The 19,896-nt window shown below is 33.7% G+C and overlaps 2 protein-coding genes across 7 annotated transcripts; one reads left to right on the forward strand and one right to left on the reverse strand.

Moving 5' to 3' along the window:
• Positions 1-5,521: 5,521 nt before the first annotated feature.
• Positions 5,522-9,734, forward strand: LOC107872958. Of its 6 annotated transcripts, XM_047414988.1 has the most exons (3): positions 5,652-5,805; positions 6,233-7,137; positions 7,967-8,970. In XM_047414988.1, exons 1-2 carry the CDS (start codon positions 5,757-5,759, stop codon positions 7,108-7,110), a joined length of 927 nt encoding a protein of 308 aa, XP_047270944.1. In that variant the 5' UTR covers positions 5,652-5,756; the 3' UTR covers positions 7,111-7,137; positions 7,967-8,970. The 6 variants fall into 6 exon arrangements, with proteins under 6 accessions (XP_047270939.1, XP_047270938.1, XP_047270944.1 ...); XM_047414983.1 differs by having other exon boundaries at positions 5,522-5,805; positions 6,233-8,970; XM_047414982.1 differs by having other exon boundaries at positions 5,523-5,726; positions 6,233-8,970.
• Positions 9,735-13,641: 3,907 nt separating this feature from the next.
• On the reverse strand, positions 13,642-19,487 carry LOC107874063 (AB hydrolase superfamily protein YfhM-like). Its single transcript, XM_016720953.1, has 2 exons — positions 19,206-19,487; positions 13,642-13,725 (listed from the first exon to the last, which is right to left on the reverse strand). The coding sequence occupies exons 1-2, from the start codon at positions 19,485-19,487 to the stop codon at positions 13,642-13,644; spliced, it is 366 nt and encodes a 121-aa protein (XP_016576439.1).
• Positions 19,488-19,896: the final 409 nt, after the last annotated feature.

Raw genomic sequence — 19,896 nt, forward strand, 5'->3', positions numbered from 1 at the left:
TTTGGAGTTTCTTTCATGCTTTTATTCGAGTTCATGGAGTTCATGTTAGAGGTTTTAAGGGTTTTCACGATTCACAAATGTTTTCTTCAATTTGGGGGGAGAGGGGGTGGGGGGGAGGTTTGATGTGTGTTTTGTCTAATGATGTTGTAGGTAGTATATGTAGTAGTGATATGCTTTCAATGACATATTTTGGGGTTTTGATTAGAATCTAGAAATTTTTTTCGTAAAATCATAATTGTGGCTGATATTTTGGAGGTTTTGTATTTTTTCGTGTTTAATGCTTTTATTACACCTATATATAGCAGTTTTGTGCCTTCAGGCAAGTTTTGTTATTTTGATTAGATTTTAGGATTTTTTTTTTTGGGCAAAAATCAAAATTGGGATAAAAAATTTGAGGCTTTTGCTTTTTTTTTTTTGTGTCTAATGCTCCTATTAGACGTATATTTAGAAGTTTTGTGCCTTCAATGGCATACTTTGTGATTTCAATAAGATTCTAGGATTTTTTTGGTAAAATCATAATTAAATTTTTTCATTTATTTTTTCTTTAAAAATTAGGGCATTCTGCATAATTGACTAATCTAATATATTATCTTGTCATTGTACAGGTTTTGTAACTAAATGGATACAATAGAAACACTTCAAGTCACCTATAGGGGTGTTTTTTGTCAGACCCTATTCTAAAGTATGCAAATGGAGTTTGTGATTTTGAAAAACTTAGAGTAGATATAGATGAGCTTCATATTAGGTGTGAAAATATTAAAACTTTTGGGTGTAGAGTTAACAAAAAGAGTTGTTATTACATGTTAAATAATGATGCTGATGTTTTAAGATTTATCAACAGTTTAAAATCTGAAGATTTTGTTGATGTATATGTTGTTCACCAAATTAGTGAACCGTTAGTTGTTGATGATGTAAATGAGATTGAAATTGTAAAAAAATTAGCCTCGAAAATAGAAAAATCTAGTATGTCCAGTGCTGATGTGGCAGCCACTCCACCATTATTATATTTTGTAATGGTGATGTGGCAGTCCCTTTTGAAACTGATAGAGCTGATGTGTCTTCACCTCAACCATTGGATGTTAATGAAGATGAGTAGATAAATGAAAATCAGCCTCCTAAGGCACACAAAGAAAAAACTAAGGTTTCTTTAGAAGAATTACAGGAAGGTCATGTTAATGATTTCTCCATATATCATTTTCAAACATCTGATTTTGAAGTAGATTCTGATATTAGTGATTCACTTTATGATGTTGATGAAAGCATTGAAGATTTAAGTGATTTTGATGAAGAGTTATTTCAAGCTAGGAAGTGTAACATTGAAAAACAAGTAAAAAAAGGCTTATAGGGTGAATCTAGATGAGATACCATCTAGATCAGTAGGTATAAATACTGATATTAAGAAAATTTATAAGAATAAGGGGGCTAGTTATGAAGGTAAATTGGGTGGGGATGACCCTTATTTTGATAGTTCAGATCTGGATTGTGATATTAGTAAAGAGGAAGAAGATCTTGTTGATGATGATGAAGTGGTAGATCCACTACCTAGAACTTTATTTACCAAGATCTACTTTGATAAAACCGCAAAGAAGATATTTTTTTCAGCTCTGTATGATTTTTTTTATTGTATTGAGTTTAGAGAAGTACTGCAAACTTACTCTATTTAAAAAAGTATGAACCTTAAGTTGAAACCTAATGAAAAGGAAAGAGTAAAGAAAAAGTGTCAAGTATAAGTTTGTCCTTGGGTTATTCTTAGAAGTGTTGAAAACACAGAAAATTTAACTGTGAAGACTTACTTTCCTATCCACAAGTGTTCTAAAGGGACAAGAAATAAGTTGTTTAACCCTTGATGGATTAGTAAGCATTACAAGGACAGGATTATGAGTGATCCTTCAATAAAATTACATCAGATTCAAGCTCTTTTAAGAAAGAACTACGGGTTACATATTAGTAAAACAACCTGTAGAAAGGCAAAAATTAAAATTATGAATGAACATTTTGGTGATTTCATGAAAGAGTTTGCTAGGTTGTATGATTATGTTGAATAGTTGAGGACCATCAATTCTGGTACCACTGTATCTATTAGGACATTCAAGAATTTAATTTCAAGAAAAAAGGTGTTTATGGGCATTCACATTTGTCTTGGGGCCGTAAAAAGTGGATGAAAAGGGGGCTGCAGAAGAATAATTGATTTAGATAGTGCCTTTCTCAAGGATGTACGTAAAGGTATCTTTTTGTCTTGCATTTTCAAAGATGAAAATAATCAAATATACCTTGTAGCATAGGCAGTAGTTGACAAAGAAATCAAGGACACATGGTCTTGGTTTCTTAGGTACATTAGCTATGATTTAGAATTTAAAGAAAATGGAGGTGAAGGCTTGACAGTGATGTATAATATGCAAAAGGTATGAAGTTTCATATTTTCAGTTATTTTTTTCAGTTTATTGCAGTGATGTCATTAATGTTTAACTATTGTTTTACATGTTTCGATAGGGTCTTCATTTGACACTTACTAATCTACTGTCAAATGCTGAACATAGATGGTGTGCTAGACATATATGGGCCAACTGAAATTAGGTTTGGAGAGGTGAAGAAAGAAGGAAAAAATTCTGGCAGATTGCAAGGGCATCACTTTAAGTGTATTTGCAACTAAAACTTAATGAAATGAGTGAGTTGGGTGATAGAATTGTAAAAGATTTGCTCAAGCACAACAAAGAGGCATGGTAAGGCTTTTTTTAAAGATCATAGAAAGTATGATGTGGTTGAGAACAACATGTGCGAGACTTTCAATAGTTGAATTATAAGTGCTAGGTTCAAAATAATTATCACTATGTTGGAGGAAATAAGATGCAAAGTCGAGGAAAGAATAAATCAAATGAAAGATTTTTCAGAAATATGGATTAGTTATGCATCACCAATGGCTATGAAAGTTCTTGCAGAGAATGGTGAATGTGTAATCAAGTGTGGGGTGAGGTTTAATGGTAATTTTGTCTTTGAGGCTGGCGATCCACCATATACATATGTTGTTAATGTGAAGAGAAAGCAATGTAGTTGTAGATCATGGAAACTAAAGAAAATTCCGTGTGCACATGCAATTGCTACAATGCATTATAAGGAATGAAATGTAGAGTCAATTTTTTATCACTGGTATAAATAGAAAACATACCTGAAGGCATATGATAAATATATTCAACCAATGACAAACATAAAGATATGGCCAAAAAGCACAAAACCAGCAATTGAGCCACTTGAGATTACTCTCATACCGGAAAGGCCAAGTAAAATTAGAAAGAAAGTTAGGGATGGGCCTGTTAAGAAAAGGTTTGGAAAGGCTACAAGAAAGGAAAGAAACATGACATGTTTTGTGTGCAAGTCTATTGGACACAACAAAAAAGGATGTCCAAGCTTGGTAAGCTAAATATTTTGTTATTAATGAATTTTATTCTTTTTTAATGTGTTTTTGACCTTTACATATTTTTTGTAGAAAAATATTTCACTGATAGTTGTGGCAGTCAATCAAGTATGCAACCCAGCACTAGTACTGCAGCTGCTATTGAGAGACCTACAAATGCTTCAGCAGGTTCTTATATGCCTGCAAATGCTACATCAAGCAAAAAAGGCCTCATAGTGCACCAACAGCTGCAAGAAGGCCTACAAATGCTGCATCAGTTGGTGGTGTGAGGTCTGCAACTACCTCAATAACTGATCTAAGACCTGCAGCTTTTGTGATGCCTACAACCACTTCTGCAGTAGGTGATAATGCTACACAATCTACAACTCAGTAGTATTGGTTCCCAAAGAGAAAGATTAGTACATCTTTGAGAGGTGACACAAATCTTGCATATAAAAAAACAAAATAAAAGAAGGCAAAAACAACTGATTTTGGTGTGCTGTTTAGACCACGTGGCAATGTAGTGCAGAGGGTAAGTTTTCTATCATGTAGTTACATTTAACAAGTATTAATTAGTGCATCTGTAACTCATTTTTTTTATTTTTCAGTTTGAAAATACTGAAAGAGCGTTACATAGTCCAACGCTTATTAGTTCAGTTTCAATCAATATTGACTTGGGTTTCAAACTAAATGGACTAAGGTGGAAAGATGAAGATGCAGTAACTCAAAGACAGCTATAAGAACAGAGTTACAAAATATCAAAGGCAAAATTTTCTAAAACTACTCAAGCCACATCAAGCATTCAAGCCAACAAAAATCAGTCCACACTAAACACTCAAGGCACACAATAGTATAATTCTATTTCTGTATTAATTCCTAGTGTTGTTAAGACAATTATTGTAAGACTTCTGGTGTACTTCTCATTAAAGATATTGTTAAGATAAGCTTTTTTATGTCAACTCTTGTTAAGACATTATATATTGAAGATTTCTATGTTGGCAAAATGATGTATGTCATTAAATTTCAATTTCATTATCATTGCACATTGCAACTACAAAGATCAAGGCATCTTAAATACAAAAGATAGAAATCAAATGACAACAATGATGATAACAGTGATATTAATGCTAGTGCTTGATCTCTCACGTTTTTCATGTCTTTCATTTGTTTTTAGCCCTTTTTGTCTTCGTTGCCTTCTATGTTTGCCTTTATTTTCTTGCTCTGAATTTGTTGATGGATTGTTTACGTAGTATTGTTCATTTGCATCAGCCCGTCGAAAGAATCCACAACCATTACCAGCTTTATATTTTTGACAGCCCCAAAATATTCTTTTGAGATTAATTGGTGTTCTTGACATTTAAGGTCGGCGTAAAGCCGACAATAATAAACTTGAATTGTCATGGTATTGCGAAAAATTACAGAAAAAAATGAACTTTTCAATATTAAGAACACAACAGGAAAAAAAATAAGGTACAAAAGCTTAAAGAGAGAAAATAAAGAAGAAGGGAGAAAAAAAACTCAAATTGCTCCAATAATGGTGTTGGAAGCAAATGGGGAAGGAGTATGAAAGGGGCTTATAAATGCCCTTTTTAGACTGTTTGGGGCCCTTTTAAGACCGTTGACGCGCATTTGGAGACTAAAATATAAGCTCCTATGTGATCCCAGCCACATTGAATGTCAGGTCATAAAAAGGATTTAAAAATTATTTTTAATTGGGTTCAAGAATCCAAATAACAAATGTGTAAGTATGAGTATCCACTTTCCAAACTAGACCAAGTACAAGGATCCACCGAGCTATTTTGCCTAAATTTTATGTTGGTGAGAATAATAGTTATATGAGATATAAATGATTTAAAGAGTAATAATATGGAATATAAATTTTATTTACATATGAAATAAATTGTTCTTACATATAAATGTTGAGTGTTCTCTTACAAAATATAAACTTGTGAATTAACTGTTGTATTTGAAAATTTTCAAATCAGAATTTGCAATTTCTGCAAATCATGCTTTTTGATGGATTTGGGACTTATGTTATGATATAAAATTACGAGATGAAATCGCATAATCAAACACTGATTACATCTCATGCTTTTATATCACATATATGAAATCACATAATTGAACACCTTCTAAGAATCTAAAATATGAAAAAGAAAAATACATAAAAAAAATCAAAGAAAATACAACATAAAATATAAATAATGTAACTTTTTTTTATCAAAATGGTTAAAATGAATTCCTCAATTTTATCTGACTCCGTCCCTTGGTCTGAAGTACTAGGTGTCACGTGTGGAGCAGTAGCAGAAGCTCCCATGTTCCACCAGTCAGTCACCAGGTAAGAGTTGAGGTCCCCATTTCACCTTTGATGGTTGCTGATTTGTCTGAATATGACTCATTGGCTTTAGTACTTTCTGGTAAATGCGGTGGATACTTTTCTCTACTTACTGTACACAGTTGTATGGTTGTTGCTCTTCATTTATTTTCTTTCCATTTTCATGTACTCATCTTAAATACTGTAATAAAAATAAGGGTCAAAAAAGATTGTAATCCCTGTACTTCTGGTTTTTTCTCCTCAATATCCCAATGACAAGTACATTTCTATAGAAAAAATCAACACTTGTGAATATGGGGGTGGCACTCAAGATTGTTGTAATCTTTCTCCTGTCCTACTAAATAAAAAAGTCAATATTTTTATGTCTTTCAAGAATGTAAAGTATGGGAATTTTTCTTTCAATAATCAAAATTTAGTAACTTCAAAATTGTAGAAAGTTCCTATACCCTTTTCAGATCTGATGATTCTTGTTGCATTTGTTCAAATTTTTGTCCTTGTTCTACCGTCAGTGCTTAATGTTGAATCAAGAAATGAAGAATTTTCAGCAAGGTTGCTTGATTCAGTTCTTCAAGATTATGCTTTTAGAGCATTTGTTAGGCCAAGAACTGGAATTCCTTATGATGGAAATGTGCCCTCAAATTTCAGTGGAATTAAAGTTTCTGGTCTAAGGCTAAGAAGTGGCAGCATGAGGAGAAGGGGTGTAAGCAAATACAAAGAATTTCATATCCCAATTGGTGTTCTGGAGCAACCATATGTAGAGAGGCTTATTTTGGTGTATCACAATTTAGCCAATTGGTCTGATTTGTATTACCCTTTACCAGGTTACACTTATTTAACACCAGTTTTGGGTATTTTAACTTATGATGCTTCTAATTTATCAGCTAGAAATCTGCCAGAGTTGGATATAAGAGCATCAAAGAAGCCTATTTTGGTCAATTTTTCTAATGTTGTTAAGCCAGTGCCAATGGGATTGTCACCAAAATGTGTTTACTTTAACTTGGATGGTGCAGTGGAATTTGACAATATATTGAATGGCAATATGTGTAAGACTACCAAACAAGGCCATTTTTCTGTAGTGGTTGAGTTCACTACTGCTGAACCAGAACCTGAACCTGAACCTGAACCTGGCACAGATGGTCATAAAAAAAGTGGTAGGAAAAAATGGGTAATATTTGGATCAGTTGTTGGCGGATTTGTGGCTTTGATTTTCTTAGTGTTATTGATCGCTTGTCTAAAAAAGTATGATAAGCAGAAAAAGATTGACAGAATGGAACAGGAAGCAGAAAGAGGTGTACCATTGCTTATGACAAGAGTTGGGAATACAAAGGCTCCAATCGCTTCAGAGACTCGTACAAGACCCTCATTAGAGAATGAATATCTCCCATAGAGATTTGAATTTTTTATTATTCATCTGGTAATTCAAAGATTTTTTGCAACATTTAATTCAATTCTTTACCTTTCATTATGTTGTACATTCTGTTTACTTTGTGCCATCATCTTGATGAATATCAGTAGAGACTTTTGCTTATTACACATGTTTTACTATTGTAAGTTTTTGTAGGTGTGTTTAGTCAACTTGTTCTTGAAGTTCCCAAGTTTCAACATTGTTGCTTTAAGGAAAAGGAATAAGTGACCTTCCTTGAACCAAAAATAAAGAACCAAACAAACCAACCAAAATAAATAACTAATAAATTAATCATCCATACAGCCTAGCACAATTAATCCAGATGCTGACTTTCATCCAGCTGTGGCCTAAGTAGTTCTCTCCCACTTATTCTTTGCTAAGATCTGCAGCTAGCTCAAATGTGTTGCATATTCTAATAACCATCTTCTTTAGCTCCCTCCAAAATCTTATCCGTTATGTCAGCCCTCCTTCAACAGGCAGACGGGATAATCAAATTTCCCCTCTGAAGGTCCCCTAAGATAATCGATTTGCTCTCTGTTCAGCATAGGCCATTGATATTCCTTACTTCTCAAGTTAAGAATTTTATGATCCCTTCGATTGTATCCCATAATAAAATCTCACTGATAAACATCTTGTCAATGATTGGTTTAGTTATCTAGCGGAAAGATTTTTTCTCAAAGATTTATATACACATTCCTTCCAGTCCAATGCATTCATCGGGTTATTTCTACATAATTATCTGGTTGCTAATTCCTGCTTTGGTTGGATCTCAATCAAATAGTTCAGATTCATCTGCAAGAAGCTCACTTGATTCCTTACTTCAGCAATATGCTTTCAGGGAATTGACCTGGCAAAGAACCAGAACTGGTGTTCCTTATGATGCGTATGTTCCTTCCAACTTGATGGGGATAAAAGTTTCAGCCGTGATTCTTAAAAGACACACCTTAAAACGGAGAGTCTACGGCTACTATAAAGAATTCTTTATCCCATCGGGGATCATAGTGGAGCCTTATGTAAAGAAACTTGTTCTGGTTTACCAAAACTTGGGTAATTGGTCATCCTTTTACTACCCTTTGCCAGGTTACACTCATTTGGCACCAGTTTTGGGAATCTTGGCTTATGATGCTAATGATTTGTATGCCACAAATCTACCGGAATTGGATATATTAGCATTGGAAGATCCTATCACCATTTGGTTTCCTAATGTGCAGCCAGCACCAGAGGGGTCTTTTCCCAAGTGTGTTTGTTTCTACTCGAATGATTTGGTTGAATTTGGCGACGTTAAGGATGGAAACACTTGTGAAACCAGAATACAAGGCCATTTTTCTATAGTAGCTGAGGTGAAAGCTGCTCCAAGTCCTTCGCCTACTCCTAGTGCCAATGAAATTGCCCCAAGTCCTTCTCCTACAGCTGATGAAAATGATCATCAAAACATCTACTCTAAAATGTGGGCGATTTCATTGGTGTTTCTATTTTTTGCTCTCAAGGGAATATTGTTTGTTATTGTAAAAAAGTCCGGATTATTGGAAATAAAACAGAGGTTGTATGATTCAGCAGCAGTTGTTCAGCCCTTGTTAAGGAACACAGCGGTGCCATTGGAAGCTCCAATTAGACCATTGCCGGAGAATGACTATGTGCTTTAAGTGGCAACACCAACTTTTTGTGGCTTGCATACTTAGCTATATTTTGTGAGAAGTCTTTTATGCTATCAATATAATTTAAGTGCCACTGGAAGCTATGTGCTTTAATTTAAGTGGCAACACCAATTTTTTGTGGCTTGCCTGCTTAGGAACAATTTGTAAGTCTTTTCTGCTATCAATATAATTTAATCTGTTATAACAAGTTATCTATTCTATTTTCTAGGTTACTAGATTGCATTTGTTATAATTTAATCTGTTAGAAGCATGCCCTTCACATTCTTGATCAACTCGTTAGAAGCAATGCCCCTCACATCATCTATTCACATTCTTGTAAAAAGTTTATACACGGCCACTATGTCAACAGATTAGAACTTAAATTTTGTATACAGTAAGTTGTAAAATGGGGTGTGTGTGTGAGTTAATTTAGATTGCAACACCTTTGCTCGATGGTGGATCAACGCGTCATATGGTTTTCAATCCTAGAGACAAGTTGCTTATTTCCTTTTGTAATGCCAACGGAGGAAATTGTACTAATAGAAGTCAAGGCTGCCCATTAAAACAATTATAGAGAGCAGAGTTGGCTGCTCAACAGATTCTATGCATCTGTTTTTGAGGAAACAGAAATTGCAAGATTTGAAGACATTATATCAGTGTGATATCATCAAAGAGTCTGTCTTACAGGTGAAGCGTACAGCAACCAAAGCGAGTAGTGAAAGTACTACACTACGTACACATGCACAGGCACGGGTTGATCAAGAATGTGAAGGGCATGCTTCTAACGAAGCTAAGAATACCAGTTCATCTGCAAAAACTTGTGTTTGAGGGAAAAAGATCTAGCTGATTCCCAGGAATTAGATAACTACGACATTAGAATGCGCTCGAATGTCTCTTTCAATTTTCATAGTTACGTTCCTACAACCATCCAGAGGAGTTACCAACAGATAAGGTTATGTAAGACTAAAGGTGTGGTTAAGGGTGAACGACGGATGAAGATATCACAACAAATCTTATTGTCGAAGCATTCTAGTTTAAGGAAGCACAAGTTAAAAATGAAATCAGTATAAACCAACTAACAAGTGAGTGTTGGTGCATTTTAAAGACAAAGCAACAACCCGTGAAGGAATAGGCAAGTCAAGAAAGTCAAGTCCTTAAAAATCAGCAAGAGAGATTACAGTAAAATCAAGTGGATCTTCAATACAATCAGGAAACTAGGCCATTTGATCAAACATTGTGCCATAGGGTTGTTCCTTTTCTTAACTAATTTATAATTTATAATTACTTTTATCTTTGAAATTAGGCCTCGTTCTGCCATGAGAAATATTCACCTTTTTCGGAAAAAGTTTTCACTTTATTCAAAAGACAGTTTGTCCATAAAAATTTCAAATACAATTTCTGAAGTTGTATTTGGAAAAGTGAAAACGAGTTTCAACCTATTTTCACTTTTTTCACTCGCACTTCTCTTACAAAAATTAAAAAACAATTCCATTTATGTTCATGACCGAACATAACTTCAGCTCCAACTCCAACTTCAAATTTTTTTTATTTTGATGGCTAAACGCCTACTTAGAATCAATATCTACGAGTGATGTAAATTAAGGCAGTCACAAACAAAATTTGATGAAACATGAGTCTTTTTTAATATAAATTTTGTGGATAGGTACAATTTTATTTACGCCTTGATTGATCTTTATGAATCTATAATCTATATCTATATCTATAAGTTTGAACACCATTTGAACTTTTTGCCCTTCATTAAAAGTCTCTGTAATAAGTAAAATAGTCTTTTCACTTATTTTAGGGCCTAAAATATATGGTAAAAGAAAAATATTACCTAAGGAGTCTTAACATACAAAAATATATATGATTAGAATTAGGATTTTTTTAATCAACTGATAGTCTAAAAGTGAATGCTAAATTTTGCACACTATAACGGTATATCATCAAGCTTTGGTTGTGCGTCCTCTTTTTTTTTCCTTATCTGTTTTAAACCAGCAACACCAATTAAATAACAAACAACTTTTATTGTGATCATTTAATCAATCTTCATATGCATTAAATCAAATCATTCTTTTTAATTCAACAGGTTATTGATGTTCCAGCTGTTTACATATTTGTTATGTTTTATCATTGAATTTGCGTGGTACCAAGTGCAGATTTATATTGTCCTAATTACCAAACATATTGTGATAAGCATCGAGTTCTTATTAATCGATTCATTCGAAGATATTTTGCAAGTTAGTCCTACTGTTACCATCAGATGCGATAAATTTCATGTATCTATTTTAGTTGTCTAATTTTCGATATTTAGAAATATGACGATCGTGACATGCACGTGCAACACATGCCAACTATTAAAGACCTAAACGTACTCTTCCTCTTTTGGTATTTATTGTCTGTTGTATTTGATTATTTTTTGGAACATGAAAACAAATTGGGAAGGATAGAGATGTGGACCGGTTATCAACAGAGGTTTCAAAACTCCGAAAAACAAATAGCCAATTGATGGAATTGGTAGATAGAGCAAAAAGACTTGGAGATCGGTGAGAAAAATTCCACTATCAAAAGCTATCTTGATAAGATAGTTAACTCGACTGATGTTGCTGCAAATAAGAAAGTGCGGATGTTACACGAAAATGAATCAACTGGACAAGTTAATTAGCTTTGCCATATCAACAGTTAGTTACAGGCTGCTGAATTAGTTAGAAGTAGTTAGCAAATTAGATTCACTCTCATTTCTTATAAAAGGCATTGTATCTACAAATTCAATCACCAATTGAATAATAATACAGTTTTCCTAATTGAATTCTATTTTCATCTTCTTCCCTAATCCACCCCATAGCTGATTACTTGAGTTTTCTCCGTACAAACTCCCGTCCAGCTGCTAAAACTTTGGATTCCTCCGTGAATCCCTGCATTTTAGCTATCATTGGTATTAGAGCCCTCAGATTCTTGGCCACAATGACAAAATCAACAGGGTCTAATGATAATTCTCCAACTAAAATAGGGAATTAAGAGAAATGATACAGAAATTGATTTCAGAAATTGGTATTCTTAATGATGCCGTGGCTGAATTGAAGAAATTGAATCAAATGGTGATGGAATTAAAGGAACAACTAGAAGGGAATCGAAAGGATACTACTCCTACCGGAAATGGGATTAAAATTTCAGGGGACAGACTATCGAGAGAGAGACAATTGGTGGAAGAGCCCGAAAACAAGAATCCTTTGGGTTACCAACAAGGTATAGCTCATTACCCTAAACTAGATTTTCCAAGATTTTCTGGAGAGGATGTGAGTTTTTGGTTATTTAGAGTGGAGCAGTTTTTCGAGTTTGAGGAAATTGCCATGGATCAAAAAGTAGGATTGGCAGCAATACACTTGGAAGGTGAAGCTATTTAGTGGCATCAATCCTTCATGAGGTATAGACAATACATTCAACCTCCATCTTGGAATGAATATGTGGTCGCTTTGGTGGAAAGATTTGGGGCAGGTTCCTTAAAGAATCTAGTTAGTTTTGAACCCTACAATCCTTCTCATTCTATACACAATAAACTTCTAATAAGAAGACATCATATACTTGCAGGGTCTCGATTAAATACCTAAAAGAGATTTACGTGTAGATTCCCTAGATAGTAGTACTGTTGACATAAACAATGAAACAAAAGAAATTGAAGACTTGTTTCTTGATGTGTTCTATAGAGATACTAAGAGTGATGTAGATTCTTTGGAAGATTGGTCTCACGATAAGGCACCTTCCATGGAAGATAAGAGCAATAAAGGGGATTTTAGAGGCTTTGTTCTCGATGTTCTTTTTATAAAAAATGAGAACAAAGTGTTTGCAACTTCTTTAAACAGTGAAGAAGTTAACTCTAACGAAGATAAGTTGGTGAAAACAAGAAACAAGAAGGATATGGAAACTGGAGCAGTCAGACTCTTCATGCATTTCCAGTTATCTCCTCGAACTCTAAGAAAACCGGAGGATATGGTTTCGGCTAATGAAAAAGAGAAGCATAATGGAGTTAGTGCAAACCAATGAGAATTGGGTAAGATTTTTGATAATAAAGGCCAACAACAATTCTTTGATCTCAAATATGGTTGTATTAGGTTCCAGGGGTTGAAAAACACAATCAACAGTAGAACTTGTAATGTTTGTTCAAGAGCTGCTTGAAAAGAAGTGCTCTCACGGAAGGTTCGTTCTGATACAATTATTTTCGCGGTTCAACTTCCACTACAAAAAATGGGTCAAATTGCGGGGGTTAATTTTACGGTTTGCGAGGGTTTAAAACCCCCGTAAAATGTAATTCCGACGGTTTTCAAAACTCCCAGAATACGAGCCATCACAAATAATTTGCGGCGGTTTTTTCGACCCCCATAATTAATTTGCGGTGGTTATTTTACGGCGGTTACGATCCCCGTAATTAATTTGCGGGGGTGAATTCTAAATTTAATTCTTTTTATAATAAATTTTTATTTAAAACTTGAGGGGGTTAAAACCTCACAATTGTTTTATTTTTTTTTAAAATTTAGTAGGGCCCATCAATTTTTAATAACTAATTATAGATTCTAATTTTAGCTCAAATTTAATTGTTCCTTTAGGCATAACCTACAATCCAATATTTGTTCGATTCATATATCATTAATACAAAAGAGTAATTAAACATTGTAATTGACAAGTATATCAAAAATACATTGAACATTTAACTTCAAAATTAAATTTTCAACATTAACATCTTCAAACTCCAAATTTTCAACATTAACTAGTATCTTCAAACTACAAAATCAAATTTAAACACAAAACCTTAAATATTCTAAGATTCACTCGAACCACACAATTACATCATTATAATTGAATATCAAAGACAAATGCAACGAAATCAAAGAATGTCATTAGGATCACTATCATCACGTGATCTCCTTACATCCATCGGCGAAATGGGTCCACTAGCCGCATCACTTAGCTACATAAAAATGCAAAGTATAAGAATCAATCGATAAACTTTCAGTCCTTATTATAAACAAGTTATATGAACACCATGCTTTAACAAGCTATACTTACTTTTTTTCCACTAGTGAAAAGTAAGTAGCTTATCAACTACCAGTAGACTATAAAACAGATAATCTTCGTAGTGAACCTGGTATACTAAACATGAAAAATAAAGTACCCCCCCCCCCCCTCATTTCAATTTGTTAGTCTTACTTTTCTTTTTAGTTTGTTTCAAGAAGAATGTCTATTTCCTTTTCTAGCTATACTCTTTAATTTCAGTTTTTCACTTGATATGTTTAGTTTAAGACGACAAGATTCAAAAGTCTTCGCCTGGCTACTGTATGATAATGGATTTTTCATTATCCAAGTGTCACTACAATGAAGCTCTATGAATCAAGATGAGAATAGAAAATGGACAGAAAGGACACTCATAATATTCTTTATTGATTTAGCAACACTTGGGGAGGATAAGGATTCAGAACTTTCGCTCGTTGCCTTTGTTATGATGACCAGATGACATTGTCTTGCTACAGAAATAGTAACAGTCATAAGGAATTTGTAAAATATCAGTATTACTACTTATTAACTATAAAGCATGAAAACAAACCAAGGAGGAGACAAGATATAAAATGAGAAGGAGAAACTTTAAAACTGTCAAGGTGATTTATCAGAACCCAGAATCTAAATATGACTTGGCATCTTTAATAAACTTTTAAGGTCAATCTTACTTGGATAAGACTCGAGCAGTATTACTTAGTCTATAACTGTTAATAGAGACGTGTATCTTGTAATCAAATGAAACTTCAGGAGTGTCCTATTACAAGCTCATTCATCTCCATAGTAGACAAAGGTTAATTAACAATTCAGGATATCCTCATTCACAGGCTCATTTACTTTTATCTAGAGTAAATACGGAATAACAATATTTCTTTTGCTAGTAAATGATGTATGTTCAATGAGTAATCTCTAACTCTTCTTGTTAAGTCTTCTCCTATGGACAAAATACACCTATATAACTAGAAACATTCATACTAGTCTTTAAATTCTTGAGTGAAATGTAGCAAAAACACGGTGATTTCTTGTCAACTATCCAAATCTTGGTGGATAAAGTTATCTAGTAAGTGGTAACTATATTGGTGGCAGGTAGTTTGTGGATTTAGTCGAGGCCTAAAAACCACCAAAAAAAATAAACTAGTGAAATGTAATTTCATCCCATGTTCTTAACTTCATTTAACGTGTACTACATAAAAGCTAGATGTCCAGATGACCAGAAAAATTTACCTTCTCCAACTTAAACTATATGAGGACCGCATGAAATGCCTATGGAACTTGGGAAGTGTCGAGTTATATACGCCAACAGCTTACTCTGGTAAAACAGGTCCTTTTTCGCTTCACCAAAATGTACAAACCCAGTTTTACAACAGAAATTTCACCTATCAAATCAATATGCACAACAACCTCAAGATTATACTTCAATGAACTTTAGTTATTAAGTCCACTATATCTTATTGTCCTAAATTCAAATCATATACTTTGGGTTGGTTTCTTAAATAGTCAATCAACTAGTAATTATTATCTCATGTCCAAATACAGCTTCAAATTTCAAAACTTAAATTTTCGAGTTTCAACCTCAAAATCTATGACCAAGTAGGAGCTGAGTGTAATACCCCGATTGTTTCTTAAGCCTAAATCCATCTTTTGAGTGACTATGGACGACTTCTAAAGTGATTTTTATTTATATCGTGCTGTATTTCCCTAAATTCCACTTTCTATCATGTGGAGAATTGTATTATCTTTCCATCGACTTAAGATTCACCCGAATCAAACACCCGGTGAGGAAGTTAGAGCCATTATGTAATTCCCCGAGACTCCAACCAATAGTGCAACCATGAATCAAGCTCTTGAGAAATAAATTATGGTGCTTTGGTTGTTTTCTAATCACTAATGGTATGTATTAAGGCCTCATAGATGTCCTAACGATTGGGCGAATCAAAATATTCCTTACCGATTGAATTCTTGGGAAGGATATTGGTATAGTCAAATTCAAACGAGCATATCTCTCATTATACTTGGAGTTTTTGAGCTCATGACCTATCAACAGATAGATAATTGAATTAGCTTTCGAAAAATACTAATTTCCCCAAAATCTAATATTGGAGCAAAGAGTTATACCTATTTTACTCCAACATATCAATCTGGAAAGGTGTGACAACATTTCTGACGAGCTGCCACATTTTTGATGATGTTTTTGATGGCCTGTCACATTTCTGACGATATTTTTGATGACGTCGTCAGACTTAGGCAGAAACTCATAAAATCCAACTTTTTTTTGACAACATTTTGTGATGGCCTTTCATAAATATCGTCAGCCATTTTTTTCAGCAATTAAGGGATGTTTTTAAAAGGGTATTTTGGTCTTTTCCACCCATTTTGACCCTATATATATATATATCCAAGTGGAGAAGAGAAGTTAATTTTCTCTCATTTCTCTTCCAAGAATATTCAAGAAGCTAGGATTTTCTCTCAACCTAAAAATCAAACCTTCTTCCAAGAAATTCAAGAATCCAACCATAGATTTCACAAATTGGTTCAAGATTCAAGGTACCCAAGTCAAAAGCATCCAGAACCCTAACTCAAGAAGTGGAAAAGGAGTCTATAACAAGTTTCTTCATTCAAATCCATAATCAAGGTATGTGGGGTTTTGAACAAGAGCACTTTTTTCGTTCTTGTGCCCAAAAATTTAATTTCTACTATTGAAATTCATGATTTTACAAAGCAGATTTACACCCAAATTTCTTTATTTATGCTTTATGATATTTGAGCTATTCAAGATTGATACACATTTCTATTTCATCATTTTATTTCTTAAATTGAGAACTTATGCCATGAGTTGAATATTGTTATTATGAGTTGATGATTTTCGAATGATTTGAGATAAGAGTCATGATTTAAGATTTTCTATTAGAAGTTTGATTATTGAATACATATATTGATATTTGATCTTGAGAGTCAAGAATGAGTTCTATGATGTTTTCTTGAAGTTTTTGATACATGATTATTTTACAATTTTCAAATTATGACTTGATATTTAATATTGTGAATTTCATGTTTCTATATTGAGTTGGTATTTCAAGTGCTTTCAGGAGATGTGTGAAGCTTTAAGCTTTCTTATGACAAATTGGATTATTGAGTATATTGATTCATGAGATTGATTTGTTACAATGAGTCTTGATATTTTCTCAAAGTTAATGATGTTTCCATGATTTAATGAATCAAACATTTTGATATTGAGAAAGATTGATTTGATTTGAGTCGAGTTATGAATCCACAAAGATTATGATTTGATAAATAAGAAAGAGATTTGATTTGGTCTTCATGATATACCCTTGTGATGTTTGTGGTGGATTTCCTAACTCGTTCTGAGTTGAGTCTGGGAGGAGTATTTAGCACCGAGCGAAAAATGTGGTATTTTTTCAAAACTACATGCCACCATAGTATTAATGTTGATAATTGTGGGCCAGAGGCTAAGTATGGGATTGGGATGATAAAATTGAGGTTGTACTCCCTGGCAAGAGTACGACGCTCCCGCTAATATGGGATTCTCTCCTTAGGAGGGTAAAATGTTTGACTCCATGCGGCTCACATGGTTTAGTTTATGTCGGTTATAAGAAACTCCCAAGTCCATAAGAGTTCAAGTTTCATGAGTTACCGAGTCATTCTAAGTCATGATGTAAAGAGTTTGAGTTGAGTATAATGATTTATGAGATATATAATGCTTGTATTACTATTGATGATTTACAAGTAATATATTTCAATTAATTCAAGCAAAGAAAGTCATTATCATCAGCATGTATGATTTTCGAAATCATTTATGATATTATTTATAATTTTGCATTGCACCCCCACATACTCAGTACATTCCTTAAAGTACTGACCCTCATATATTTCTATATGCTACAGTGTCTTATAATGTAGGTGCAAGTTGTAGCGCAGATACCGTATTCAGTCAGTCTGTCGCTTTCAATCAGCAAGTGATGAGTTCTTTTGATTTGAGGGCTTGAGTTGATTATACAATTCGAGAATTATCGTATTTTCTTATTTTAGTCGTATTGGTCTTAGATAGTTGGGAGTCATGACCCAAATATCTGAAGTCAGTACCAGTAGAGGCTTCATAGACGGTCAGTAGTAGTTGATGTATTTAGTTTCAATTTTGTTTAGTAAAAGTAGAGTTGTAATCTTGTAAAGTTCGTATTTATATTGATCAAGTTCAGAGAGGTTCTATATTTTCGCTAATTTTATATAGATTTAAGCATTTTATCCAGTTGCTTATGAGTTATGCCAGTAGGAGGGTTAGCCTGGGGTCATTTGTGCCCCTAAGCACCATGTGACGTCTGGGACCAAATTTCGGGGCGTTACACTAAGTATCCGATGTAGTTAATTTAAGAGGAAACAACATCACTTATTCCTGTTTGACTTGCATATTGGATTCAACTTTAGCTACTAAAGAAAAGATTTGGCATGACCAATAACATCCATCAGACCATCATATTAGCTTTTCTCTGAATAATAATAAACAAGATAAGATATCCAAAAAGGAAGCAGAGACGTTTAACTTGATTGATATTTTTTGAAGTTGCTCTAAAATATTTCCACTAGCTCAATCTGAAACTAGTTAGGCTTAATCAATCAACTAGTGCTCAATCCTAAACTAGTTTGGGTCAGCTAAAAGAATGTTAGAAAGATCTATAGCCAATTTATTAGAGTAACAAATGGATAATTGGATCTAACTCATGTTAAGAGAATGGAAATGGGATCTAAGTCAACTCCCACACACATGTTGCCTAGGACACAACTGAATATGCACAAAATTGTAAAATGGAACTAATATAGGCTGGCCTCAACCTCAAAAGCTAACTAGTGAGGTGATTACTGTGCAAATAGTTCTGAAGATTGTTTCCAATTCAGTTAGAACAAAACAAAAGAAACATTATAACTGAAATTTACACACATAATAGTCATCACCTAGAAATAAGTTATCCAAAAAGAATGGAAAGATAATTATTGTTGCCTTTAAGTTAGTAGATTCTTAAGATAAGAAAATAGATCTAAGTTAACCTGACACACTTATAGCTTTGGGACACAACTAAATATGTGCAAAATTGTAAAAATGGAACTAATTAAGGTCGGCCTCAACCTCACAAGCTACTGGTTCAAGTGGTTCTGAATATTTTCTTTTCTAGTTCAATCATAAAGTAAAAGAGTACACTATACGTGAAATCTACACATCTAATAGTCATCACTGAGAAACTCCTTCAGTATATCCCTTGGTTTTCTCAATGGATTTCTAGGACAAAACTCAACACTCATATTAACCAAAGCCTTGATACGATCAGGATGAAACAAGTAGAAATATCAACATATTAAAGCACCCCAATCATGTCTAACTAAAAACACTTGCTCTAGTTCAAGAACATCTAGCAGAGCAACTAAGTCACCAATAATGTGGAAAGTAGTGTAACTATCAATCTCCGATAGACAATCAGTGTCTCCATAGCCATGAAGATTAGGTGCAATGGCTCTATAACCTTTGTTAGAAAGGTATAACATTTGATGGCGCCATGAATACCATAGTTCAGGGAAGCCATGTACAAATATAACTGCTGGACCTTCACCAATTTTTGTGACATGCATATTTATCCCGTTAACTGATATATTTTTGTACTCTATTTTCTCCATTTTCCTCTTATTTTTAACTATTTACTCGATCTTTCTCAAAGTATATATGTAACACAGATCTGACCTCAATTTGAAGTTGTAATTGGACATGTCCTAGGAAACATATGTACTTTGGGTTGTATGAAATTTTTATGGTTAGAATAACACAGATCTGACCTCAGTTGAGCAATTAGCAGAAGAATAGTTATTAATGTTCCCATGTGAAGGAGCTGAGAAATTGCTCTTTCTAATAATAGATGAAAGACCAATATTAGTTGCATGGTATGTGATTGAAAACAAGAAGTAATGATGTTGACGATGAGAATGTACGACCATATGGTGTACCTTGTAAGCTGTCATATTTCTACATACTTAGGAGTCATCAATTATCAATTCTCTAGTTCCTATTTCACTCTTGAGAACAAGGGTG

This window comes from Capsicum annuum, chromosome 6 (assembly GCF_002878395.1).
Source record: "Capsicum annuum cultivar UCD-10X-F1 chromosome 6, UCD10Xv1.1, whole genome shotgun sequence".
Taxonomy (NCBI): Eukaryota; Viridiplantae; Streptophyta; class Magnoliopsida; order Solanales; family Solanaceae; genus Capsicum; species Capsicum annuum.